The following is a 13,443-nucleotide window of genomic DNA, read 5'->3' on the forward strand; positions in this document are numbered from 1 at the left end:
GTTTTTCTCTTCTTGTATGACATTTGAGTACAGAATAAGTGGCATTACAGTTTGTACAGTTTAAAAAGACCTTTCACACTGTAACCACTTAGCCCTGATGATGCTAAAAAGAAACCACTTAGCCCTGATGATGCTAAAAAGAACCTGCCACAGAAACACAACAGAGTAGCTGGTCTATCTCTCTCCCTCTAAAAAAAAGAAAAGAAAAAGTAGACTTTCGAAGAGAGCAAATCACGAGCCACCCCTGAAATCTCTGCCTCTGAATTCATCTCATCTTTTCTACTGCTGAACGACCTAACCCTCCTTATCCTACCACAAACAAAACAACCGTGAAAATCCCTCTCTCTTCATCTGCAAAATCTTCACTTTCTTGCCCTATTTTCTCTTCCTTTTGGACCTCCATTTCTTCTTCAAACCATGAAATCAAATTATTACCTCCATCTCCATCCACTTTGCTTTCATCACAAGATTTCTTCCTCCACTCATTCACTCAAGATTTGATAACCAACAACAAATAGCTTATCATTTTCATGGAAAATAGTCTCTTGGTTCTTCTATCTCTCTGTTTTTTCCCCAAAAATTTCCAAGCTTTTTCGCCGATCACGTATCTGTTCCGGTTCTTGATGAAAACCCACGTATGTAATCCACTCGTCTTCGAAACTCATGTTTCGGAATCAGTTCATGCACTTCATGAAATCAATTCACACATTCAGAAGGAAAATACCTTTTGATTGTTTGTTTTGACAGCAATAAAAAGTATTTCCCCATATTTCATATACTACCAACCAATTTTTCTTAACACCAATGGCGACGTCATGTTTCCTTGCGCTCCGTCTGCGAAAGTCGAAGAGCAAACCTTTGCCAAATCCTTCCTCGTCAAAGAATCCCCAGTTCAATTCCGAAATTAACAGCATGGAAAGGAAGAGGTTTGACAGCTTGGATTCATGGTCTATGATACTGGATTCAGAAAATGTGGAAACTTGGGAGGTTTCAAAGGAGGACCAGGAGTGGACGGCTGATCTTTCTCAGCTGTTTATTGGTAACAAGTTTGCGTCTGGTGCGCACAGTAGGATTTATCGTGGAATCTACAAGCAGAGAGCTGTTGCTGTGAAAATGGTGAGGATTCCAAACCAGAAGGAGGAGACCAGAAGCTTACTTGAGCAGCAATTCAAGTCCGAAGTTGCCCTGCTTTCGCGCCTCTTTCATCCCAACATAGTGCAGGTAAGATTTATGTCCGAATTTCCAATAGAAGGAAAATCATTTCTGCACAGCTATGTTTCTATTTCTCGATTTTCTCTTGATGTATTCAATCTAACGGTCCAAAAATAAACATAAGTGTGTGAAAATCACTTTTCTAATTAGAATTAGTTTAGCTCATAATATGAGATAGACTTTTAAACTGGTTTTAATCTTGTAATTATCGACTATCAGCACTTGCTGATCATATGATATATGATAATTGAAGTTATTGTATCCAAATTAGAGTTTTGTGTTGCTAAATTGGTGAAATCTTTTTTGTTTTAAAGTTTATTGCAGCTTGTAAAAAGCCTCCTGTGTACTGTATAATCACAGAATATATGTCACAAGGAACATTGAGGATGTATCTCAACAAGAAAGAGCCATATTCTCTGTCCACAGAAACAATTCTGAGGTTAGCTCTCGACATATCCCGTGGAATGGAGTATCTTCATTCACAAGGGGTGATCCACAGGGACCTCAAATCAAATAACTTGCTTCTGAATGATGATATGAGAGTTAAGGTGGCGGATTTTGGTACATCGTGTCTTGAAACACAGTGCCGGGAAACCAAGGGAAACAAGGGGACTTATCGTTGGATGGCACCAGAGATGATCAAGGAGAAACCTTATTCCCGGAAGGTTGATGTTTACAGTTTCGGAATTGTGCTATGGGAGCTGACAACGGCTTTGCTTCCCTTCCAAGGAATGACCCCTGTGCAGGCTGCATTTGCTGTGGCTGAGAAGGTGAGATGCTTATTTTCAAACAAATACTGCATGCCTCTTTAACTGCCAATTACAGTTTGGCACATGTAACTAAATATCTCGTTAAAACTACAAAAAGAAAAGTTTATGCACGCGTCAAAATCTAATTTGTCAGTAAGGAAGAAGTCTACTTACATGTAACAAGACTAATATTTTCCTTTTCAAATTGCATTTTCCTTTCATTAGCCTCAGAAATATTTATACTTTCTTATTTGATGATATATATATATATGCTGTGTTGTAACATTATTTGTATTAATTGTGCAGAATGAACGGCCTCCAATGCCGGCTAGTTGTCAACCGGCACTGGCACACCTGATCAAGCGCTGCTGGGCGCCAAACCCCACGAAGCGGCCAGATTTCAGCGACATTGTGTCTGCTTTGGAGAAGTATGATGAGTGTGTGAAGGAGGGTCTTCCTCTCACGCACCACTCCGGCCTGGTAAGCAGAAATGTAATTCTTGAACGCTTGAAAGGCTGTGTATCCTTGAGCTCCTCCGTAACTGTACAGGCCTGACTCCGTTAGAGGGTATTAATGCAGTTATTATTATTTCCATGATAAAGGTTGTTAAGTTAATTAATAAACTAATTAGTTCATTATAATTAGTAAACTAATGAGTGTGAACCTTACTTTTAATTATCTGAAGTAACTTTGTATGTGGGGATTGTAAACTCTGGTGTGAACCCTGCATCCAATCGATGAGGGTTTCTGTGCTTAGTTTCGATTCACTGATTTTCATTGATTGATTTCAGTAAATATCACAATGAATGTTCAGATATAGAATTCTAATTGAGAAAAAAGAAAGATTAGCTAGCTGTGTTCTTGTCAAACAATTTTTTTTTTTTTCACAGTATATACAATTGAGACGACGTGCGATAAGCTTCATCACTGATGGTTTTCTCACCACGTAAACAAAGCTATTGAGCAAAAATATGTTGCACTAAGTTCTTTCCCAAGTTCTTGTATCTTCCGCAAATAAAGTAAATCGGTTTCTAAATTTATAAATAAATGTAAAATGTTGATAATTAATAAGGCGTTTTAATTGATATAAGCGCCTTGTTTTTCAATTTTGTTGATTAAACATCTCTTCCAGATTTCTCCTTAAGAAGAAAATTTCCAAATTCCAATATTCTTAGTTATGAAATTGAAATAACTCCTGGTGTTTGGGAACAAGTTCCCTCACCTCTCACTTATTTGATCATATATTCAAATTCAGGTGGCAAACATGATTGATGCATATTCGTTTTAAACGACACGTCAAACTTTGCATTAGTTCTGATATCTTACACAGCTAGCTCAAATGTGCAAATACTAAATACGCATTGCGATTGGTTAATTGAAAATAAGGATAAAAAATATTATGCTTTCAATCGACCCTAAGTCAATTATACTTACAGAATGGATTCCGTTTTTTGTTTTGTTATTTCGAAAGCATTTGAATTGGATACTGCTACACTAAAAAGAAAGAATCTGCTTTTGTGGTATTGAGTAAGGACTAGAAGTCATTTTACAATAATTTGGTATAAAAAGTTCAAAGTGGTTTTGGATTAAAAATTTAAACAGAAAACACAAATATTTTTTTCTTTAAACACTTATATTTTTAATTTTATTATAACTTTCGATATTGCAGGTTTCTGAAAAAGAAAAAGCATTTCCAATCAATTTCTAATGCATGCATATGTTGCATGCAGGTAGTTTGTTCGAGAGTTGAACATTTTTAACTTGTTGTGTATATAAACATATATTAATAAGGACTTTGTACGTGAAAGCTACAAATACATAACGTTTGATATCAGTCAGTTGCTATCACAAATTCACAAACGTATCGTGAATTTACTTTATTTTAAAAAGCTGCAACAAACGAAAGCCAAGCGATCAGCGATCCGATATTTGTGGATGAGCCTCGTCTTCTCCTCTTATATTGGTGATACAAGTGATGCATTGCATGGTATTATACAAGTGGTGATAGATTTTATTTTTTATGTTATTAATATTTTAACACAAGAATTTGACCACTTGTATATAAACACGTGTTGTACTATCGTGTGTTCCAGTCACATTAAAAAATCCCTCTTTGAGGACTTTGTGAAAAGGTGTTGCCCCTTGATCCGTTCAATACTCCAAACCAAACACTACTCTATTTCTCCAAAATTATGACTCTATGAGGGCTGTGGATTTGCCAAGAAATAAAAAACGAAAATGAAAACAGATCAGATCATCAGATATAGAAAAGGATTAGGCAAAAAGAGAAGAAATAGGCAGAGGAAACGCGTGAGAACCAAGCTATAAAAGACGACATGCACCTCCAGTCACCAACAAGTTGGCTTCATTGTTAGTTGCATGGCAGTACATCACATATCAACTATGCATGTCGTCAACTTATATTATAATGTATGATTATTTTTAAATCATTTCATAATATACTGATTGATAATTTTATAAAGCACACAGTATGACCCATGCATTTGAAAATTTCTTCATCAAATAAATATATATTTAGCAAATAGTTTGACTTCACATGTGCTACTTTGATGAATTTTTTAGCAGATTTGGAGTAGGGTGATGAAGTGAGACACAAAGGACAGGTAAAATGGACAAAATGTGTCGTGGTGATTTGTGAGGGACGGTGTAGATTTAACTATGTTTTCAAGAGTACTAAAGTCACACCATCTTAGCAATTAAATCAACACATTTAGCGAGTAATATTTCCTCGCTTAAACTTTTATATGTTGGAATGAGTGATCTAAGCCTAATTCTATCTGAAAAGCTACTTAATACATTTTATTAATCTGTTTCTTTGCAATTTGCATCTTGATTAATAATTTTGTGTATGATTGAATCAAATATTCCTACTCGAGTACTAAACTCACACCAGCTTCTTGACCCGCATCCTCAACTAATGCTTTGCCAGTTTAATTAGAGACTTAACTGAGTTTAGCGGCCATCCTAATGGAGAACATGTGGGCATGCATGGGTTTAATAATCAATCAAGACCGTCTAAAAACGCAGGAATCATGCACTTCCTAGGTTTTCCAGTGCTACGTGTACGGTGATGGTACGTAGATGCATGCAAGCTGACTATATGATAAGCTAAACCGTCGGGGGAGAATATGTGCTGAGGGTAGTGAGAGTTGAGCCAATTGTCCCCTCTTGTTCTCTATGTATATGTATTTATATTTTAACATTAACTATGTTGTTCCACTTATTATAATTTGTGTGTATTGAGTATGATGGTTACACTAGCTCGTTTACCAATTCATAATTAGAATAAGAGAAATTGGTCAGAATCCAATTCCTGTTGAAACTGTTTACTAAAATATTATGGAACTCAAGTAGGAATGGTACTAATTTCGTATAAGTTCTTTACGAATTCAACTAAATCAAAATGAAAACCAATGTGACTAGTAAAATGCCCTTATTCTAAATAAATTATTTTATGTTCTTATTGTTTTTCAATTGTTTTATATACTAATTAATTATTATCCATAAATAATAAAACTTCAATTAATTTTATTCTTTTTAACCTATACATTTCAATAAATTATTTTTTAATTTTTTAATTACTAAATTATTTTATAACTTCTTTTGTAAATAAATTATTTTATAGTCTAATTAAAAGAAAACATATATATTAATCTTCTATTAATTTTCGATAATAAGCAGCGTCGGGAGTCAAGAGTCTTTTGTGGAATGAAGGGCAGTGTTGAAATAATAAATTAGAACCAAGTGAGGGCATAATTGGTAAAAGAGATCCTCCAATTCACCACATGTCTCGGACTTCAAATCCCTCCATCATCAAAGGAGTCCAATTCCTCCAAAATGAGGAGTTGGATTCCTAAATTTGTGTTGATTCCAAATGCGTTTTGATTCTTGAAAGTTAAGAAAACAAAAAAAAATCTCATAATCGAAATTCAATTTTGTAAATTGATTCTGATTACAAACATATAAACACAGGATAAAAGAGTCTCTCCAGTCTATTAGTGGGTGTACAAGACAGCGAAAAAAGGACAAGAATTAGGTAGGGTTATGGAACTCGTTTTTCCAAGCAGTTGTCAGAGATCTGGTGCTCACTCAATACTGTACGTACGTGGTGTAAATATATGCTTACAAGTGTCTCGTGTGTTGGTATCCTAATCAGTATTAGGTGCAACGGTATAAGGTTAGGGCTTGCACTTCAACAGAGCGAGTTTCTTGTTTAATTACGCTGTTAAAAGTCCCACTTTCACTGGGAATATGCCCACTCAAGTTTCCAACAAAAACATGATCTGTCTTTTGACTTGCCCTAGTTTGGTTAAACGAAGCTTTTTAATAGCTAGGTTTTTCGGGTAATATTGCATCTTCATATTATATTTTTAAGTGGAAAGAAATTAACAAAACTAATCCACAAAAGTGATGGATGACCTCTTTCTTTACGTTTGGTGAAATGCAACTCTCCCCTACCTTTTTCCCCGTCGTTTTAAGCGATCCCTCAAAAGGATTAATCCAATTCAACTCAAGTGAAACACCACCAACCCAAAAAAAAAGAAAGACCACCAATTTTTTTCTTTCTAATTTATATTATTAAACAATGAGCATCAATTGGGTTTATATATATAGTAATCTTAGAGTAGACTATGAAGAGTCTGAGCATGCACCATATAAAGTATACACAAGGTGAAGGAAAATTGTATACATATTTACTAGTGACTTGAATATACTACGGTGGATGTTGGAAAAGAGAGACTTTTTTTAGTTAGCTCGAAATACAGATACATATGTCTTATATCATCATACAAATAGAGGAGCACATGAAAGAGAAAAAATCCCTCCACTTGTATAACATATGGCATACTGTCCTATGTTCTGGGCATATTAAAAAAATTCTTATTAAAAGGTGTAACAACAATAATCAAGTTTTATCTTATTAAATAAAATCGGTTATATAAACTTTAGAATGTCGTTACGTCCGTACTGTGCAAGAAGTAAATAAGAAGAAAAGAATTGATATGCCTAATTTAATAGCTTTGGTCCTAGGAAAGAATCAATAGCCTTGGGGAACAACGAAAAGAGGTTTTGGACGTTCTTTTGGGTTTTGGATCCTTGCTTTAAACGAATCCTTTATTTACTTTTGTGTTGCCGAATGCAGAGTGCCAAACTTGTCTAGTGCGACAGCGGCGACACTCTCCATCCCTTCTCAGGATATTTCATATCTCAATGCCTCTATATTCTATTCTATTCAACTAAAGTACTCAAAAGTCACTAGCACTACATTTTGTTTATAGTTTAGAAGTTTGATCACGTTCATCTATAAATGATAACGATACTATATTTTTGTTAATTTATTGTGTGGTTTAGTTCAAACTACTCAAATTCTGTCTTTAATTAGTTTTATATATACAAAGTAATGTACCTAAAGTATATTATTACATGGTGCATAAACCTATCACATTTTCTGGCATTATAACGTGCAAATCCGAAGGAGTTTTCGTGTATATATTGCAAGACAATCATGCATATATAGTTACACATAAAAATTGAAGTGAAATGTAGCACGATTTGATTGATTTGGTATATTGTTACAGTAATATTTTTGTACAGGAACGAAAACACTGATCCAGTTCACAGTGAATTTGGCAACAATTTGCCACAGATACTCACTTAAGACACAATCGACGGTTTTACGACCAAAATGAAAAAACAGACACAAACGATGGATTGTTCGACATTTTTGCTACACAAACCAACCAGCTTTCTAATTCCACAGTTCTACTTGTGCAGTCAAAACCCTATGTGGAAATTAAACAGTCAAAAGACAAACTAAAGAAAAAAAGCCACCCATCCCATGCATGCCACACAAACTTACAAAAGTATTTCCTGCACTTTTCTTTTTTCCTTCATATCTCTTGAATTTTTTTGTTCCATTTTTGGCTTTTTCAGTGGTAAATTAGCATTGAACATACTGCATCAATCACCCAACTAGTATTACTATCTAATAAAAAGCACATTATATATATACACACATTTTTAACATTCATAATTTGTTAATTAAGCACTAAACCGCAATGATAAAACTAAACTAAGTTGAGATCAGGACTGAAAAAGTCAAAATTTAATTACCCATTTTCTTTTTACATGAACTTGAAAGGGTAATTTACGGACAACCCACAAAAAAGAAATAAAGTAGTCTTCTCTTTGAACATGAAGATGAAGAAGATGGAATTAGCTAAACCCCACCTCATTAATTAAGCCGTATTAGAGCTTAATTGCTGTCTTCAGGGGAGGAGAACATCTTAACCTAATACTTATTGACTCCACACACCAAATATTCTCTCTCCAAGAAAGCCCACAAACCTTCTCACTGACCCTTTTTCCGAGTCTTCCTCGTCAACCTCTCCGCCTCCGTCACCGCCACCGCCACCGTCACCGGCCTCTTGATCCGCCGTGTGAGACTGAGCCAGCTCCTTCTTTTTCACACTCAACTCTGACCGCTTCAACTCACCCGAGCCATTATTAACCCTACTCTTGTTCCTCCTCTCCTTCCTACTACTCTTTGATGAAAACCCTTTGCTCTCAGTCAGCAGCACATCTTCGAAAGCATCGATGATCTCGTGGATGAGTTGGCGATTTGGCGACTCGTCCCATCTGACCCAGTAACTCGTGTAGCACCTGAAGCAGTTGCAGTTAAACCTAGCCAGGTGGTCCCCGCCGACCCCACCGCTGCCGATGCCGCCTTTTGCTGCTGCCGTCTTTTTGGAGGCGGCGGCGGATGTCTTATTACGTGGAGGAGCGTACGAGGAGGAAGAGGATAAGTTAACGGAGCTGTTAGAACAGGAGATGAGGTACGCCAAAACTTCTCTATCCTCGGGTGACAGAGCCGCCGCCAGGGTGAGGATGGTGGCGGGAAGGAAGGCCAGGTGGTCTGATATGATTGGCGGTGACGGATGAACCGTGCCCTTTCGGTAGAGCTTCTTCATGGTTTAATTGTTGCTGAAACAATTGGGGATGAAGATTGAGGTTTAGAGAGAGAGAGAGCTAGAGAGAGAGAGAGACAGAGAGACAGAGAGAGACAGAGACAGAGAGGCATTGGAGTTGGTGATCCGGTGATGTAATGAGATTAAGAAAGTTTGAGTTCTGGTTGGGGTAATGTTCACATGAGACGCGGGACACTGACACGTATCTGTACGTGCAGTCTCATCAGAGTGAGTCAATACTGAATAGGATTGTTTGGACGGATGTGATGTGGTGGGACCAACTTAATATGATTAATCTCTCTCTTTGTAAGTAAGGGTTGGCAACTTGGTAGGACTTTCTCAGTTCAAGCTTCCCCTTTTGTCTGCGCAACGAACACGGATTGTTGATAAAAAATCATACCGTAATAAATTTTTTTTATTTTATATTTTTCATGCAAAACGATGATGTTTTACTTTTAAAAATATAAAAAGTATTTAATTAGGATTGCCCGATTTTTTATTAATGGTCCGTATTCGTTGATTCCTAGAATTCCCAGATAAGGATCCGGGGAGATCCAAATCTGTGCTACATCGGCAACAACTTTCATCCAACATAAATGCCATTGCCTTACACTGCAAAATGAATCATGCTTTGTTACACATGACATGACAATGTGTGATACTATTGTAATAGCGCCTTGGTGATCTTAGCCGTATCTACAATGATAATAGAAAAGATGCAATGAGAATGCAAATGCCATCGTATCTAAATTAATCATGTTGCGTAAAAGAGCTAATTACATATTAGAGAGTGATAAATTTAAAATACAGCAGCAGTGACATCTTTAGCACATTTTTATGGTGTTATTACAATTTACAAGCCAAGGAGTGGTGTATTTTAAAGACCATGCAATTTTACTATTCAAATAAAAAAAATAAAAAAACCATGCAATTTAGACTGCGTCAAAAGGAGTTTAAATTTAATAGACGTTTGAATAATTTGGCACCGCAAGTAGGATGTAGGATGTCATCTTTCGGATACGATTTCCATTTTCTAATAATAATAACATGCATTTTGCGCTATATTTTGTTCACTTGGAAATTGAAAACATACAACTACAAGTGTGTTTAAAATCCAAAAACGGACAACATGTCTTGTTTTTGAAAATTTGAGTAGGATCTGAAAATTCTAAAAACTTCAAATAGAAAAGTTATAATCTTCAAATGGCAGCAGCCTGATGAGCGATGCACGAAGACCATTGGGAACAATAGGAAGATAAGTGAAAGAAGGTTCACACGAGCAACTTACTATGGCATTCAAGTTTCACCCGAAACCAATTCGAGACAATGCAAATTTTACACAAGCCACAATGATCAAATATGAGTCGGAGTATAGCCGCGAGTTTTGAATTTCGCACGTTTATAACGATTCAACACCAACGACCTATGACTATAATCGGATCAAAGGTCACATTCCCGCAAACCATCAAGAAGAACTTTGTAGACGATTTTTAATCCATGCTTCCAGGTGCTTGAGCTCCTCAGTGGCTATTGAATGTCCAAGACCAGGATAAGCCTGCAATTTAGAACCGGATGAAATGTAGGAGTTGCATAAAAGTGGAGTATGCGTGCATTTGATGAGTGTTGTGTTGCTTGCGTATTATTACCTTAAACTCGCAGCTTACACCAGCTTGTTCGAGGAAAGGGGGACCTGCTTGTCCAGCTTCAAACAATACCATATTGTCGGCTATCCCATGAGACCACAAAATAGGCGTCTGCACATGTATTCAGGTATACGTAATCAGATTGTTGAATCCCGTGAAAATGAACATCAAACGACCAGTTCGTTTCAACCAAATTTAACATTGAAACTACAAAAATATATTTTACTGGGAAAGTTAGATTAACAGGTGAGAGGACAGCGCATATACTAGATATAACGGAAGATTCGATTTCACTTGACAGATATCAAATATATGGGGCAAAGTCCAGGATGATGGCAATGATGGTATGATGACAATAGATGGAAATGCAATTTCAAGTTTGAATTCTTAGAATGACAAGACATAAATTATTGAAGCACAATAACGTATGCTAATCATGAAAATTTTCTGAAAAGTACCCTTTTCGCTTCTGGTTTTATTTGTTCCACCATAGATGAATTGAAAGGAAGCCATCCACTAAACACTGCCCCTCCTCCTAGAGTTTTAGGATATAGCAGAACACTTGCCAATGTCAAGGCACCTGATAAATATATTGTATTTGCAAGTTACCAGCAGTAAAGAAATCAATCGCACAAGTGTTTATAGCAGTGTGTAAGTCTGAGTGCATAAAGAAAGAGACCGACCTCCTTGACTGAATCCACACACAAAGACATTACTAGGATTTGTGCCAGCTTCTATCTCCTTGTCTATCATCTTATGCACATTCTGAACTGCTTTAAGCAGACCAGCTTCTTCTCTTGGAGAATTCTGAAACACATAACAACGAGGTCTTCAGCAAACAACACAGTATAAGCAATTTTATGATCAAGGAGAAAAGATCAAGATTATAATACTGTCTAGGCACGTGCTAGGTGCTACCAATTATCAAAGCAGATTTAGAAGAACTAAAATAATATGAGAAGAAATGTAACCATAACTTACAGATGTCATAGGAATTTCGTGGATGTCAAACCATGAAGGCATCACAGCACCATCTACAAGAACAAGCAAATCAGCATAAGGAATGCTATTAGATCATACTTGCTTAAAACAAATTATGCTCTTCATAAAGTCTTAATTAGCACAAGGAAATCTCTGCAACATTAAAGTCCAAGCATGCCTTCAATGACAAAAAAAAGAGAGATATCCGCAGTTTCAACATTGACTGTAAATCTCTCAGCTTTATTTTGAAACTACAAACTAAAAGCAATGAAACTTAAGTGCTGATGACAAACTAACTCAAGTGATCTTTTCCCTCTTCATCTATGGTTCTGAGCACTCATTTCAATTTACTTTCAACAATTTGCAGCACAAAACAACTAGTTTCTCTTGTAAGCAATACAAAATGTTTCCTTTCTAGATGACGACTTGTCAAAATTTAACTAGAAGTCTAATATTTCTAACCAATTATTTGCAGTGTCAAATATCAAGGACCCTTCAAGTTCATCCTGGCCAACAAGCATTTCATTGCAAATGTAGGTTAGGCCAGGGGGCGGGTCCCCTGGAACCCAAGTCCAAACCCCCTTCTCATAAACCATGCAGTTTAAATTCACGCTTTGTGAAACCAATAAAACAAAACGCATTTGATCATTTAAGAAGTCAATAGCTTCCCATAACAATCCTCCGAACCCATGTCAAGCAACTAATCAAGACCCTTAATTGCATAAAAAATAAATTAAAAGTACCAATTTTGATTTAAACCCATGTAAATTAATGCAGAACCCAAATCAAAATAGCCATAGACAAATCCAATGCATATAGAAAAGAAGCATGCCAAAATTGTCCGAGTGAAAATGTAAACTCACAGTTGCAAGAGACTGGGGTCGACGGAGCAGTTGGGAAGGACCATTTGGTGTTCCGGAACTCAGGGGAAGTGAAGAGGGACTTGATGGGCTCGTTGGCTGGGCCTGAATCGCCCAACCCATGAAGCCAGAGAACGAAGCTTCGAGCCGCCATTGACGCTGGTCTCGGAGAAGATTGATTTGAAGGTCGGGAGCGTAGTATGAACAAGACGGTGCTACTCACGGTCAATATAAACAGAACAATTGGCTTCGCTAAAACGATAAGCTTCATGCTTGACCATCGCCCGGCGACGAGCTTTAGCTATTTCGCCAATTTGGGGAAATTCGACATCAAATGACTTAAATTACCCCTCAAAATGTTTTGATTTACTTCATGTCCTTTCATGTTTTCCACATGTTCCTTTTTAACAACAATAGTGAGCTTGGAGCCAAAGGATCCTCGCCGGATACTATTGATAAGAATTCTGCAGATCTTTAAACATATCTGTTCATCGTTTATCATGCGGTTAGAAATTATTATAAATTTTTTTATTTAAAATTAAATATAAACAGTACCTGACATAAATTGAGCGCAAGACATATGGTGTACGGATATAATTATCCTCACAAAGAGGAACCTCTCTCAGCTTGGAGGATGAACAGGATCGAAATCTAGCAGTATTTCGAAATAGAAAAGCAAAACCTGGTGGAGTTGTTATGCTTATAATGAGTTTGGGTAAAGATTTTATAATGTCAACGTAACTAATAAGAAAAAGTTAGCAAGTTACTGCAACTTATTAGATGGAATTCCCATCGAATGAGCTTCCTAAAAATTAACTTTGATGGTTTTGTGGCGAACTCAAAGGTGGTAGTTGGATTTATAATCAGGAATGAGGGTGGAGACCCAATTGCTGTTGGTGTTAGATGCTTGGGTGAAAATTCAATCTTTGTTGCTAAAGGCTTGGCTTTAAGGGGTGCTCTCTCGATGGCAAGAAGTAGAGGTTTCAAAAAAAAATTGTCTGCAAGGAGA

At 36.6% G+C, this 13,443-nt stretch overlaps 3 protein-coding genes across 3 annotated transcripts; 1 reads left to right on the forward strand and 2 right to left on the reverse strand.

Moving 5' to 3' along the window:
* The first annotated feature begins 152 nt into the window (after window positions 1-152).
* LOC103946226 (serine/threonine/tyrosine-protein kinase HT1) lies at window positions 153-2,656 on the forward strand. Its single transcript, XM_009356910.3, has 3 exons — window positions 153-1,221; window positions 1,527-1,982; window positions 2,268-2,656. The coding sequence occupies exons 1-3, from the start codon at window positions 805-807 to the stop codon at window positions 2,514-2,516; spliced, it is 1,122 nt and encodes a 373-aa protein (XP_009355185.1). The 5' UTR covers window positions 153-804; the 3' UTR covers window positions 2,517-2,656.
* Window positions 2,657-8,073: 5,417 nt separating this feature from the next.
* LOC103946140 lies at window positions 8,074-9,296 on the reverse strand. The gene has a single exon (XM_009356813.3). The coding sequence runs from the start codon at window positions 8,951-8,953 to the stop codon at window positions 8,282-8,284; it is 672 nt and encodes a 223-aa protein (XP_009355088.2). The 5' UTR covers window positions 8,954-9,296; the 3' UTR covers window positions 8,074-8,281.
* A 910-nt stretch (window positions 9,297-10,206) lies between these two features.
* LOC103946057 (probable carboxylesterase SOBER1-like) lies at window positions 10,207-12,772 on the reverse strand. The gene is made up of 6 exons (XM_009356703.3): window positions 12,438-12,772; window positions 11,575-11,627; window positions 11,277-11,400; window positions 11,052-11,173; window positions 10,597-10,704; window positions 10,207-10,505 (listed from the first exon to the last, which is right to left on the reverse strand). The coding sequence occupies exons 1-6, from the start codon at window positions 12,703-12,705 to the stop codon at window positions 10,416-10,418; spliced, it is 765 nt and encodes a 254-aa protein (XP_009354978.2). The 5' UTR covers window positions 12,706-12,772; the 3' UTR covers window positions 10,207-10,415.
* Between the last annotated feature and the right edge of the window lie 671 nt (window positions 12,773-13,443).

The sequence above is a fragment of a genome, unplaced genomic scaffold (genome assembly GCF_019419815.1).
Source record: "Pyrus x bretschneideri cultivar Hongxiangsu unplaced genomic scaffold, Pyrus_bretschneideri_v1 Contig19, whole genome shotgun sequence".
Classification (NCBI taxonomy): Eukaryota; Viridiplantae; Streptophyta; class Magnoliopsida; order Rosales; family Rosaceae; genus Pyrus; species Pyrus x bretschneideri.